At 40.5% G+C, this 14340-nt stretch overlaps 1 protein-coding gene across 1 annotated transcript in view; it reads left to right on the plus strand.

Moving 5' to 3' along the window:
* Positions 1-14340, plus strand: part of SEL1L2 (SEL1L2 adaptor subunit of ERAD E3 ubiquitin ligase) — a 112300-nt gene that overhangs the window by 44555 nt on the left and 53405 nt on the right. Inside the window, exons 4-5 of the mRNA XM_057704090.1 lie at positions 6130-6232; positions 11013-11175. Coding sequence (XP_057560073.1) covers positions 6183-6232; positions 11013-11175 — 213 coding nt within the window. The 5' untranslated portion in view covers positions 6130-6182. The remainder of the gene's footprint in view (positions 1-6129; positions 6233-11012; positions 11176-14340) is intronic.

Here is a 14340-nt window from a genome sequence, read left to right on the forward strand (position 1 = left end):
GCACAGAAGTGGAAATACCCAATGTCCATGGAATGAGTAGGATAAATAGCGAAGGAATGAATACATAAAGTGGTCTATTCATACAAAGAACTTTGACCAGGCAATTGGTGCTGTTAAAATGAATGAATGAAGCTTGCTTGGATCGGGATGAATAAATCTCAAAATGTGAAAAACCTAGTTGCATAAGTATATATAGCATGATGCTATTGACATAAAGTATAGGAATAATGTTGGGTACATATATGTAGTAAAAGAGCTACATAGCAACTTCAGGACAATAACCTCCTCTGAAGAGGGAACAAGGAGAAAGGATGCTGGAAGGAGGCTTGGGTATCTCTGTACACTCTGTTTCCTTAGAGCTGATACCTAAAACAAACAAGGCAAAAATGTTACTGTCTGTTAAACTGTGTGTGTGAGGGGAGAGGTTATAGTGAAGTATGTTTCACTTTCTGGATTTTTTTTTGTATGTTTGAAGTATTTCATGGTTAATTTTTTTAAAGAAAAAAATGGAAATTAGCATCACGACACAAATAGAATCTACAGAAGAATATATATGAAATATATTAACTCAAAGTTTTAAAGCTTGTGTGTGTACCACTTAAAATTATCTTACGTACCCTTTGGGAAATAGTGACTAAAGGTGCTACAAATTAGCAAGTGCAGCTAAGTGTCAATCCAGTCACTTTCAGCAGGCTCTCTTGACCGCCCCAGAGGGCATGAGTACAGCATATCACCATCTTTCTCTTGCCCCTTCTGCTCCCACTCATTACTTAAGGTCTTCCCATTACCCAGGGCCTCCCACAAGCACTGTCTTCTTACATAATCATGTCCAAACCAACTAGACTGGGTATTGTCAGGTGTGCAGAATGATGCTCTGAATCATCAAGACCAGGTCAGATCATGCTCACTACCTTCCTTTGGAGAAGGTGTATCCTTTCTAGACAGACTTCCATCAGAAAACAGTCAAAATAAAAAAGGATATGACTCATCTAATGGGAAAAATGATTTATGTGAAACATATTTCTCGATAATGTCAGGTATATAAAGAATTACTGTAAACAATTTCAAAATACTTGTAACAAATTACAATAAATTTTGGACCTGTTTTTCAAATTTTTCATCATTTGATAGTAACTTTGCATTTAACACATTGTTCTGCATATTGTGTAGCTCTAAGAAGCAGTCTGAGTACACACTTTGGAGTCAGACTGCCTCGATTTGAATCCTTGTCTACTAGGTACCAACTGTATGACCTTGGTAGGTTATTTAATCTCTCTGTGCCTCCATCACCTCATCTATAAAATGGGAACGATAATGGCTCCTTCCTTTTACAGTCAGTGAGAAAATTGCCTGGGACCCAAGTGCTTTATAAATATTAGCTCCTATTATAACTGTAACTATAAATATATATATGTATATAGTTTTTGATTCTTCATTTGTTTTATAATCCATATTGTTTTCTGCTAAATTAAAAGTTTTAGATTGTGAATTATATCTTTGTAAGTCAGAATCCCTCTTATTTCAAACTTTGCTTAGTGGATATTTGAAGAGGAAAAAAAATTTTTTTCTACTTATAATTTGTCTACCATTTCCAAGAGATACTACTGGAGGTATTTATGTCTGCAGACAATGATCTGGGGACAGATGAATAAATTTGACTGTTGCAAAGATCTGTGCTGTACTCAAGTGTATTTGAGTTGATCGCATCTTTATCTGAGTAAACTCTGCTGAGTCATTCCTTCTTGGATGGAATGTTATTTTTAGAAATGGATCATTATTCTCCCTCCTTATCTGAGATTGTATCTTTCTAGCAGACATTAAGGGCAAATGTGAAGAGCTCTTCTGATGCATTACTCAGAAAATCAGAAACTGAAGTTGGTTTTTATATTAAATACAATTAAAACGATAGATGCAGTGTCTGTGGAGGCAAGATTTTCTGCAGGGAGAAGATTTTCCCATTTTATCTTTTTGTATCATTTTAATGGTGAAAGCACCTGATTTTTAAAACACCTGATTTTTAGTCAGACTAAAAGACATTCATCTCCTTTAACTCTCAATGTCAAGATATTCTTTTAACTCTCAGTGATCCTTTATGTGGTTCACAATGTAAATAACTATAAATTGAGATTCAAAATATTGAATTTATTATTTTTTTCCTTTTATTTTTCTAGATAATTTAGATATTATTTATATGCTTAAATTTAAATTTTAAAGTTCTAGATTTTCTGGTGAAACGTATAAGAAAGTGAGGAAGGTGGTGAGCAAAGATAGAGTTTCAGGAGAAGTTTAGGGCTTTGAAGAACAAATTGCACTAGAGGATTGCTCCCTTCCCATAGGCAAGGGGGCTGGGCTCTTTTACTCCCACAACGATCAGCCAATAGCTATAGGCCACCAGCACCCTGGAGGGTTAAATATCCTTGTTGAAAGACCTTGCCTTACTTGCTAGACCTCCACAATGCAAATCAACTTTGTCTCTATTTCTCCTCAGCCATTTACCCGCCACTTGTAGAGCTGTTTCACCATTATTTCAAACTCCAAAACAATTGTCTCTGATCAGAACCATCTTCCTGCCTCTTCTGTTCTCTCTCTCTTTGTCCTACCAAACCTGCATTCCCCTTCACAATGACCTCAGTTCCCTCCTCCCTCTCCTTCTTCACCCCTCTGTCCACTCTCCTCAGTATCACTTACTTCTGCAGCCAGCTTTGACTGCATGACCAACCGTGACAATCAAGCTCTCATTCTTCATTTAAGATACACTCCTCCCCCCTCCCCAGTTTATTTGCATGTACTGTTTCCTCCACGTGGAATACCAGTTTCATCTTCTTGGCCTGACAAATTCCTACCTACCTTTTAAGAACTATTTAAAGTACGATTTCATCTGTGAAGATTTCTCTATCTCACTAAGCCAGAGTAAGGGGCCTGAAGTGGGTGGGCATTTGCTGTTTGTGGGCTTCCCATCCTCCATTTTACCCTTCTCAGCATCCCAATTTCCTTTTGAGGAATTAGGTCTTCCCCAATGGATACATTTTTATAGGAATATAATGAGAAGCCTTGTCTTCCCTACTAGACCCTTCAGACTCATTATGAAACAGAGAGAGAAAGGTCCTGAAAGAATTGGATTCTCATCTATCTCAGTAGCAGTGTCTGCCTCTGCTTCCAGCGATACTTCGATTCCTGATCAACCTCACTGATTCTATGAACCTGCTAATAAATTCCTTTGGCTTAAGTCAATCAGATTGGGTTTCTGTTGCTTATAAACAAAGAAGGCTCCTGTACTCCCACAGTGCCTTCTAATGGAGTGCCCTCCATGTGGCCTTGTAATTTTTGGTGAATATGTTTGTCTCTGCCAGGTTAAGACACAGTATCTAACATTGTGTCTAACACATGGTATCAATTCATACCAATTAAATGAACAAGTAAATGTATGAATGACAGAGAACAAGTTGTCTCCAGCTTTCCTTTTTCTCATTAATACCCAAAACAAGCAAGTGGGCCATTTTTGTTCTAAAGATTTGCTTCTAGTCGTTATGAACAAGAGGATTCTGCATGAATTCCACCATGGCAAGTGACAGAATTAAGAGAGAGACTTGATTAGAGAATTTTACAATTAAAGTGTCAGCAGGAGAAGGCATAGATTCCTATTTCTCCCATCATCTCACAGAAAAGTGATCTGGGTCCAGAGATTGTTGGCCACACACAAGGTCTACCTACTACACTGTGCTTTGAGTACAATCATGAGAAAGCAGCCTTGTCAGAGGTGGGCTACTTGGGCATCCAGCTGCCTGGGAAAGTCAAATGTCCAGCACCTGGAGATCTTGGGGGCCCATGGGAAATTTCAGCCCCTCTTGCTTTTAGAAGGTAGCCACCGACCTGAGTAGAAGCTGAGTTTGGGTACATCCCATCTCACAGGGAGAAGGGACAGCTTGTTTTCCATGTTATCTGGAGTTGTCATCAGTATTAGTTTGCTAGGGATGCCATAACAAAATACCATAGGCAAGCAGAAATTTATTTTCTCATAGTGCTGGAGGCTGGAAGTCCATGCTTAAGGTGTTAGCAGGGTTGGTTTCATTGGTTTCATTCCAAGGCTTCTTTCGTTGGCTTATAAAGGGTCATCTTCTCACCGTGTCCTTACATGGTCTTTTTTCTGTGCCTGCACGCTCTGGGTATTTCTCCAGCTTAAAAGGACACCTGTCATATTGGGTTGGGGCTCCACCCTAATGGCCTCATTTAATCAGTTCTTTAAAGACGTTATCTCCAAATAGGGTTACATTCTGAGGTACTGGGGGTTGGGACTTCAACATATGAATTTTGGGGGACACAATTCAGCCCACAACAGTCCCCAAGTTAGATAAGGAGTGATGATCATAAGACTGCAGAAGTAATAAAATGTCTAGAACTCTCTACAAATTATACCTCTGACAAACACTGAAATACAAATCCATTTAGTTGGAGCACTTTCCACAATTGCTGCTGCCTTAAATCCTGCTCTGGCACACCTACTCGCCCTTTCATTCCTGATGCCCATCCCCACCTCTTCTCAGTCGCCTTCGAGCCCCTATCAAGGACAAAACAACAGGCATCCGCTCGTTGGCCGTTCAGAGGACTCCAGGGTCATGAAGGTCCTTTACACCAACTTCAGAATGGTCTCCTCAAATCATTTCCTAGCTGTACTTTCCCCACATTTGGAAATCATTAAACCACAAAAAGAAAAAGTGTTGTCAAGATAACTTTACCTGATAATTGAGCCCTCTTATAGTAAGCAAAATTTGTATTTTAATACAATTGGAAAACCAAAAAGAAAATTACATATAAAGGTAAAAGGCATGGGTAGAAATCAGTAGTGGTAAATCATTTCTCCTATGTATGTGGATGCAGAGTCAACCTTTCAAAATTTGTTCTCGCTCTTTGAAAGCATGTTATAGGATCAATTGCTATTCCAAACACAGATTAGCAGGTTTTTCCCATTATTTTTCCTCTTTAATCATGAGTATAGAAAACATGTAGCTCAAAGCAGAAATTAGATGCTAAATGTGTCTGGTATTACTACATTGATTGGATAACTTGAAACATTAAAAATAATTGTAAACTGGCTTTTAAGGTTTTTTTTTTTTTAATTTACAAAAGAAAGTGGACAACTCTGATAGCTTGTCAAGAAGAAGAAAAACAAGAACCACTTAAAAAGTTTTTTGTGGTCTTGTTAATGAGGCATCAAATCCCAGAATGCCGCTCCATTAAAACGGCTTCAGATGTGGTTCACCTAATCAGAGGTTTCAGTGAGTGTCATAATGGACTTCGAGAGGCACTGTGATATTAGAGGAGGGTGTGTGTGTGTGTGTGTGTGTGTGTGTGTGTTGGGCTGGGAGCTCTAAGGCAGACTCTCCTTCTAACCAGCTTTCCCCTTCTGTAAATTGGTGATATGCTTTGAAAATTGTGACTTGTTATGTAAATGTTTTAGAAATATTATAATTGTAGCAGGTGAAATTCCGTTTCCTTATTTTCCTTAAATACTATAACATTTACTCTGAGCCCCTGTCCCACAAGGCAAATTATTATTGATACTCTCTCTGGGTGTCTTCTCCAAAGTCCAACGTGTGTGCTGGCACACCTGCTTTGCCCTCTTATTCCTGATGCTCACCCCCAACAGTTCTCAGTCAGGCTAGAAAGGTCTTAGAAAGGTTCTGGGGAGGAGGAGGGAGTACACACTGGTCATCTTGGAAATGGCCATTGCTCATGAAATCTTATGGTTCAGACAGGGGATCTGAGAGCTGAGAGCCTGGTGTCTAAGATCCAGCCCGGAGGATACACCAGGCAACCCCTTCCCTTGGAAGCCTTGCTTCTTATCGTCTGCTTGCAGGACTTTGTGCCTCTTTTCCAGACTGGGAACATCTCTCTCCCTCCTACCATCAGAAACACCTGTCTGTCTCTTCCACCCTCCAAGACCTTTTCACAAAAGAGAGGAGGAGCGTACTTTTGGAGGCAGCTTCTACCGTCTGACCAAAGGCGAGGTGATCTTGAAATGCAGAAGTTAAAAAATAAGGAGCGCGAACCCCAAATTAATATGCCAGCACATTATTTTTAAAATGTAAAACACAAAAATAATGTTATTTTTCCTTATCTGTCCATGTACAGTAAAAAAGCAAGCAAAGAAAAATTTCACAGATGAAGGAGACCAGCTTTTTAAGATGGGCGTCAAGATCCTCCAGCAGTCTAAAAGTCAGAAACAAAAAGCAGAGTAAGTCCATCCAGCTACTTAAGACAAGTTCAATTTCCAGATTGAGAAAAAGAAACAATTCAAAATGTAATCTGTCATTAAAAGCTTACTGGTATAACAAATAAGCTTATTTGCCTCTAAGCGTTTGTTCTTAAAAGTATCAAATGGTGTTTAAAGAATCCTGCAAATTATCAGCCTAAACAAATGGAAGGACCATGTATGAAATTGTGGTCCCTACACATTAAGTGAAATGCAGAATGAAGGCACTGATCTGAACATTCAGCCAAAAATATTCTGTTTTGGCTTTAATTGATTTAAATGAAATAAAATATGTGTTATTTGAATTAGAGTAGCTGTTGTTTTAGAATGCTTTTTTCTGCCTAACAGCATTGGTACATCACTTTATGGTTTTCAGAGCACTTTCATGTATGTGGTGCCATTTTATCCCCAGAACAGATTTATGAGTTAAGAAGAGTTTCATTTTTTCCCCATTTAAAAAGTTGGGAACAGAGATTCAAGGATGTTAAAGTGAGGTGATTATGAATACACAGCTGGGAGGTGACCAAGCCGTGGCCACATGGTCTCACATCATGTCCATTGTTTCTCTTTTCACTTGTCTACTTTGTCTAAATGGGAGGCAGAAATATCTTCTCCCCCCAGGAGAGGGGCATAACTTGAGGTCCTATCGAGTCTCTAGTTAAAACCTTGGGGTCAAACTCTGGCTCTACCATTTACCGGCTGTGTGATCCTCAGCAAGTTACTTAACTGCTTTGTGCCCTGGATAATGCAATCAACCTATTAGAACAATGTCTGACACATAGTAATAAGGAGATAAGTGTTTGTTATTTTTATCTCTAGTCCTTTAATTGGTAAGTGGAAGGAGTGGAAGAGAAGAAGGCAAGTGTTCCTTGAGCAGTAATAGAAAAAATGGACTCTGAACCCCTGACAAGGAGACTTCTTTTGTTTTCACACAGATTAGGCGTACCAGCCCCATGGGAAGCATCCCAGAGCTGTAGCAGCCAGCCCGAGGCAGGCAGCAGCAGAGTCCATGAATTCTTTTTTTCTTTTCTTTTTTTTAAACTTATTTTATTTGTTTATTTTATTGGCTGTGTTGGGTCTTTTTTGCTGTGCGTGGGCTTTCTTTTTAGCTGCGGTGAGTGGGGGCTACTCTTCGTTGTGGTGCATGGCCTCCTCATTGCCGTGGCTTCTCTTGTTGCGGAGCATGGCCTCTAGGCGTGTGGGCTTCAGTAGTTGCAGCACATGGGCTCAATAGTTGTGGCTCACGGGCTCTAGAGCATGGGCTCAGTAGTTGTGGCACACGGGCTTAGTTGCTCTGCGGCATGTGGGATCTTCCTGGAGCAGGGATCAAACCTGTGTCCCCTGCATTGGCAGGCGGATTCTCAACCACTGCACCACCTAGAAAGCCCCATGAATTCTTTCTTAAAACTCAAAGCCTTTAAGAAGAGTGTAAGCGTGTAGGGGATGGGGGGAGTGGGGGGCACTCAACTATGAACCTGGTTGTAACAACTTCACAGCTTCCATTTTTCAAGCTCCCCTCTTTGTGTTAATGGTGTAGGCATTTATGCGTGGGATATTATTCATTGCTCACAATGATACTGTAAGACATAAGTTATTATCCCCAAATTATGGAGGAAGAAATGGAAGGTCAAAAAGATTCTGATTTTTCCAAAGTGACAAGAAGAAGGAAGTAAGGGATTTGGTCCTCTCTCTAGGGAAAGTTAAATTAGAAGCTCTTTATAAGGGCAAAGGAAACCATCCTCAACAAAACTTAAGGCTCATGTTGAGCATCCCTGGGGGCTGTCATGATGAAGATGGAGTTAAATCAGACCCCAAAATATAATCCAGCCTGATAGTGAAATCAACTCACTTGGGTGCAACTGAGTGAGTGAGTAAGGATAGGAATTCTCAACCCAGGCTGGCTAGGTGAGAGAACAGTAGAGTTCTGGGAAGGGCTGGTCCCTGAGAGTTCAGACTAGCTCTGCCCATAGCAGGTGAGCCCAAGAGGAGGGGCCCCATCAAGTCCAAGGAAACCCTAGATTCAGCCTGACAGGACAAAATCCCTCTTAGAAGGTTCTGCTTAACCTTGAGGGATGCCTTCCTTTTGGGCTTAAAGGACGGAGAGAAAACCCAGCCCTTCAGTGCAGGACCATCTGGCAGGGCAGGAACCTTCATGCCTACCTGGTGTCATTCAATCTCAGGTCATTCTTTCCCAGTCTATCCTGCTCCAGTCCTTGCCCAAGAATCCCAGAAGAACAGCTTATTTCTGCAGCAGCATAGATACACGAGAGAGTACATAAATCTAAGTCTCCTGACCCTTCCGAGTGTGTCACACTGGAGAACTGAAATGAAATCGGTTCAAAACAAGAGACCCCAGGAGTTTGTGGGCAAGATGCGTGAAATTCCTTCAGTTTTCAGGATGGTCTGCTCTCCACTAAAGCCAGCTACATCGAATATAGCCATCTCTAAGATTCTGGTCAGGGAAGAGAAAAATGAACACCCTACAGACAAAGAGGAATCATTCCCCTCCTATTCATCCTCTACCCTGCCCCCTCCCTGCTTCACCACTTCTCAGATGAGGGTAGCATAACTTAGAGGTGCTCCTAGTCCTTTTGGCTCATCCACACTCACATCTAAGTATAATTCATTTATTCAGCTTCTTCATATGTATGAGAGGAAAGCTGTGGAACAGGTCAGTGCTGTGAGAAGTACAGATGTTAAGCAAGCAAATGTCAGGGAAACACAAACTTGTCTGAAGGAGTCAAGAAGTCTCTATGACATCCAGGGTTAACTGTCATTAAGAATCATTCTCCTTCAGCGAAGCTTTGGAGATAAGCTGCTGCCCCACACCAAGTTCCTGATGTGTCCCAGAGATGCGTTCAGCCTCCTCCTTCCCCAGCACCCACCCGGGCACCCAGTGCTAGATCCCTTAGAGACAATCCAGATGCTTAACTGAACTTTCTTTGGGGGATCTGCCCCTGCTGCCCAGTGTCTCCTACTTTTTCCCTCTTGGGCATTGCAGTCCAGATCTTAATTCCACCTAATTTACCAACACCTTTCCCCTGCCCTTCGTCCTACTTCTGGTATTCCATACATCACTTTGGATGTTCCTGACAGGGGACCTAGGTACCCACCCCTCCCTCAGAATCAAAGACACCTAGAGGGATTGGTTTTGCAAACTTTTGCTGTCCAGCGACTGGATATACTGCTGGCTGCTGCAGCCCATCTCAGGTTTCTCTGCCCTGGACCATGTTGGTACCCTTCCAGTCCCAGCAGTCTCTATGGTTGCAGCAGCAAGCCATGCGCCCGGGAGTCTGTGTCCTGGTGCCATGCCTGTCCCTGGATGCCAGACATTTGCATTCATTGTCCTTTGAGACCTGCTCTCTTATTATTTGCCTCCTAGTCCCCAGAACCTCCTCTTGCTTTGACCATGGCTAATTTCTTGCTTGATCTCCTGGCTTTTTTTTTTTTGGCCCCACTGGAATCTACTCTCTGTTTGTCATCCAGGACCCTAATGCTTACCTGGATGTCACTCAGTCCTGGCCCTTTTGGCCCATTCTATTCTGCTCCAGCCTTTGACCAAGAGCAGCTTATTTTAGTATCAGCATGGGTATATAAAGCTGAGTCTCCTGATCCTTCTGATTTGGTAGCTATGGTAGATTTGTGTGTTTGTTCCTGTATTGGAGTCAAGGTCACAGGCAGAGGCTAATGCTTTCTGACCTTACTGCTACCAAAAAGGAAGTTATAAGAGTAAAAATAAATCCCCAAAGCACTCTCTGTCTACAACACAAGTTTTGACCTTGTAAGGCTCTCCATCACTATTTGTTACACAGATCAGGTCCAGGTGACTTCTGAGCAGGACTCATAAAATGCACTGTGAGGCAATCCTCTGGCATCTCTATTTGTAATCACTAAACTTTACATGATTTACCCACTAATTGTAGGAGAACAATTACCATGCTATAAGACTTTAGACTCTATGCGATAGTCCTAATAATAATGATAGCTGGATTCATTGAGTGCTTACTCTGTATCAGGTAATATGCCAAGCATGTCACATGGATTATCTCCTTGAATATTCTCAGCAGTCCTATGAAGTAGATACTATTATCATCCCCATTCCATAGATGAGAGAGGCACAGAGAAGTTAAATAACTTGCCTGACGGTCTCAAATTAATTAGTGGTGGAGCCAGGATTTAAACCCATTCAGACCGCCCCTAGAGCCCTAAAAACCACTAAGGTTTTGTTTGGTTATTGTTTTCCTGCATAGTCTGGCTTTGCTGTGCTAAAGAATATATTCTGTTTTAGAAAAATATTTTGGAATATAAAGGGACCGTTTTCATGATAGGAACTTCCTAGATGCAACATTCCAGTTTTGATTATTTTTAATTGACTTTGATTATATTGTTATGCATTTCAGAGTTCATTTTATAAAACAAATACTTATAATTAATGGGAGTTGCCGTGGGAGAGTTCACTATTTTAGGACAAGTGCCCCAGTTTTTCACTTCACTTGGTCTATAAGCTTGAAGCATGATATAGCCTAAATACGTCTTTTCAGCGGCTTCATTATTTGTGAGATATATTTGAAATTATAATCTTAGATTGACCTAGGGCTGAAAAAAAATCTACTGGCCTAGAGATGTAATGGACTTTAGTCAAACTGTATTGTTAGTAGCAATGTCAACCGGGTCCTACTTGTTAGAGAGAAGCAGTATGAAGGAGGGAGCAGAAATTTTCACTTTTGATAATCACACTTCTAACTTCGTATTCTTGAAACAGAGCCTACAGACTCTTTGCCAAAGCAGCTGACATGGGAAACTTGAAAGCGATGGAGAAAATGGCTGATGCTTTGCTATTTGGAAATTTTGGCATGCAAAACATAACAGCAGCTATCCAATTATACGAGTCCTTGGCTAAAGAAGGATCATATAAAGCCCAAAACGTGAGTTTTGAAAGAAAATTAAATCTTAAGTAGATACATCCTGAAATAACTATAGGCAAATAACATGTGAGCAGAGCTGAGCCTCTACTGCATGAGCCCAGGCCTAGGAAAGTTACTGTAATGCACTGAGTGTAATGTTCCCTTCAGGGCAGGAACCAAGCAGGAGCCCAGGGCAAATTCTCCTAGCTCATGAGTGACTTTCAGGAATGGAACAGAGCTGTTCTCTAAATCCACCTTCCCACCATCCACGTCCATGTGCGTGTTTTGAAATAATGTGAGAACTATGAACCCTTAACATAGTTCAATTTCATATAAAATATATTCACCTATGCAAAGAAATATGGAACTAAATCTATTACCTTAGGATGATGTTTGCCTGGTTTTTACACTTCAAATATTTTATAATCTATATATATTTCCTTTTCTATTTTAATATGTGTATTTCATTTTATTCGAAAAATAACATAAGCATTTCATAGAAAATCTGGAAAACAGAAAGAAAAAAAAAAAAGCCCTTCACAAGCCAGCCATCCAACTCAATTCCCGTTAGGACTGCTTTGTATTTCTGTTGGGCTTCTTCCTCTGCGAATCTCTCTTTTTAAAAACATCATCGTAATCACAGTACAAGTGCAAGTATAATTTGTTTCTGGCTACTTTCACTTAATGCTATAGCAAAAGTATATTTACATGTTGCTGGTCTTCCTAATGGAAACATTTCTTTATGATTGCAAAAGAAATTTATGCTGATTACAATAAAAACCTGAGAATTCAGAAATTATGAGGAAGACACTAAAAGTTGTCTAAAAGCTTTTCCCAGAGATCATTTTTGTTTCCATCCAGCAAAGTGTGGAAGCTAAGCTTTGGAGTCAGACAGATCTAAGTTCCAATCCATGCTGCAGCTTGCTTATTGGATAGCTACTCAACAAAACCCTTTTCCCTTCTTCTGCGTGAGAATTTGAACTTTGGTTCATTTTCTACTTCTGTTTCCCTGGTAATATGATAGGAGTGAAATGTTAACTATGTTTCTAGGTAGTATTGCTTATTGTTGAAATGACCTCTGCTTGGTAAACTACTTTTAGGAGAAAGGACTGGGAGAAACTGTCATGAACTATAAATACCTAATGGTGGTGGTGATTCTTATGGGGACCCTGGACACACCTGCCTATGGAGTTGTTACAGGGGGAATATGATGCTTTTATGTCAGGGTGCCTGTTGCACCACCCAATGTGGATCTCATCCCCTTGAGTCTGAGTCATCATCTGAGGGACCAACGATAAAGGCTGCTGGAGGACTGTGTGACCTGCTGCAAGGACTCCCATAGAAAGGAGGCCTGATGCTGCCCTGCTGGCAAACTGTGGTTCCTGTGCCACATCCACCTGAACAGACTGGTGGCAAGTGTAGCCTTTGGGAGTCTTGTGAGTCTGTATATTTATTTGAATCAGAAGTTGGACCAGAGGAACTCTGATGGGCGCTATGTCTATCTGGTTCACTGCTGTATCTCTAAAAATTTAGTGTAGTGCCAGGGACAAAAACTATTAGTTGCATGCTGAATTAATTCATGATGAATGAATTAATGGAGTTGTGAGGATTAAAATAATGTGTGAAGGCACTTAATTCCATACCTGGAACTTCATAATCATCATAAAGAAAAGATATAAATTATTACTCTTACTATCATTCTTCTAGAATTTTTCCTATAACTGTATAACTTTTTTTACAAAAATGACACATACTTTAATTGCTGTTTCTTAATCTGCTCTTTATTGACTTCTTAATAATATATCATAGATATATTTCCCTGTGAATATAATATATCCCATATTTTTTAAGCAAAACTATAAAGTTCCAAAACAGACCAGATGTTACTGTATCATGTCCACTGCTACAAATAATGTCACCTAATTCCTTTCTAAACTAGTGAACATGTGCTTTATTTGTCAGTGGGTATATTAATTAATTAAGTCGACAGTTGTTTCTTACTATGTGCCGCACATAATCTTGTTGATTGGGAGAAAAAATTAATAGGCCAAAATCCTTATGGACCAATCTGAAACATAAACAAATAACTGCAGAACAATTTAGGTGGACTAGAGTTAAGGTGTGTATAAAGTGCTTGAAGCACAGAAAAGGGTCTGACTGGTTTTGCCTGAGGCAGACAGGGAAGGCTTCAAGGAAGAAGCAACATTGGCACCCAGTCTATTGGATATAGGCAACATGAAGAATTCATCTGTATTTGAATAAAGTATTTGATGCAATGTCAAAATACTACTCCCAGAAAAAAAATTCCAAATTAATATAATTGGTACATGAAACATGGATTTTAGAGTTGAAGTCAGAGTTTTGTCCCACACACTCTAAGGTCAGAGTTTTGTTCCACATACTCTAGTTATAATGGTTCTATCACATGGCCACAGACCTCCTATCTATCTAGTCTATGTGTGTTAGGTATCTGGGGTGAGGTACCTGAGACACAATGTGGGTGAGGACAAACTTATCACCCGAAAGGCTGACATTGACCTGATATGCAAAATTCAGCCACATTGTTTATTGAAATGCTACAACACTGGTTGGAAAAAGTCTCTGTTATTCTCTTCCTGACAACCTGAACACCCATATTCCTCACTCAGACTCCCCTTCCTCCCCTCAACTCCCCGTGTTCTTACAGTAAAGTGTTATCTGCATGGGCAGGGAGCCTACAGGACCCTGGTCCAGTGCTATAGCCAGATTCTATTCTGATGGATGCTGGGTTCTATTCGGAAATTTTAACTCTAATCCCTGTCATCACTATAGGAAACTGTTTCCGATAGCAAGTCCTCTTGCAGTTGATTCATCTCCTTATACAAAGAACAATGAAAGATATTCCGTGGTACAAACAAGGCTTTGTTTGATGACCGGTTGCTGCCACCAGGCTGGATCACAGCTCTTTAGCGGGACTGGCCAGGTGACCACTTTTCCTCTCAGGCTGTTTGTGCCAGCCTGACACAGGAATCCTGCCTCACTGGTAGGAAGTATTGCTGGGAACTGCGAGGACAACCTCGCAGCAGAAGTGTGGCTGAAGAAGCTGAAATGTATACTGAGAATGATAATGAAAGAGAGTGAGACAGAGAGATGTAGAGATAGAGAAAAAGCAAGAATGAAAAGAATGAAGACACCTATCTCTGGGGG

The sequence above is a fragment of the Hippopotamus amphibius genome, chromosome 12 (genome assembly GCF_030028045.1).
Source record: "Hippopotamus amphibius kiboko isolate mHipAmp2 chromosome 12, mHipAmp2.hap2, whole genome shotgun sequence".
Lineage (NCBI taxonomy): Eukaryota > Metazoa > Chordata > Mammalia > Artiodactyla > Hippopotamidae > Hippopotamus > Hippopotamus amphibius.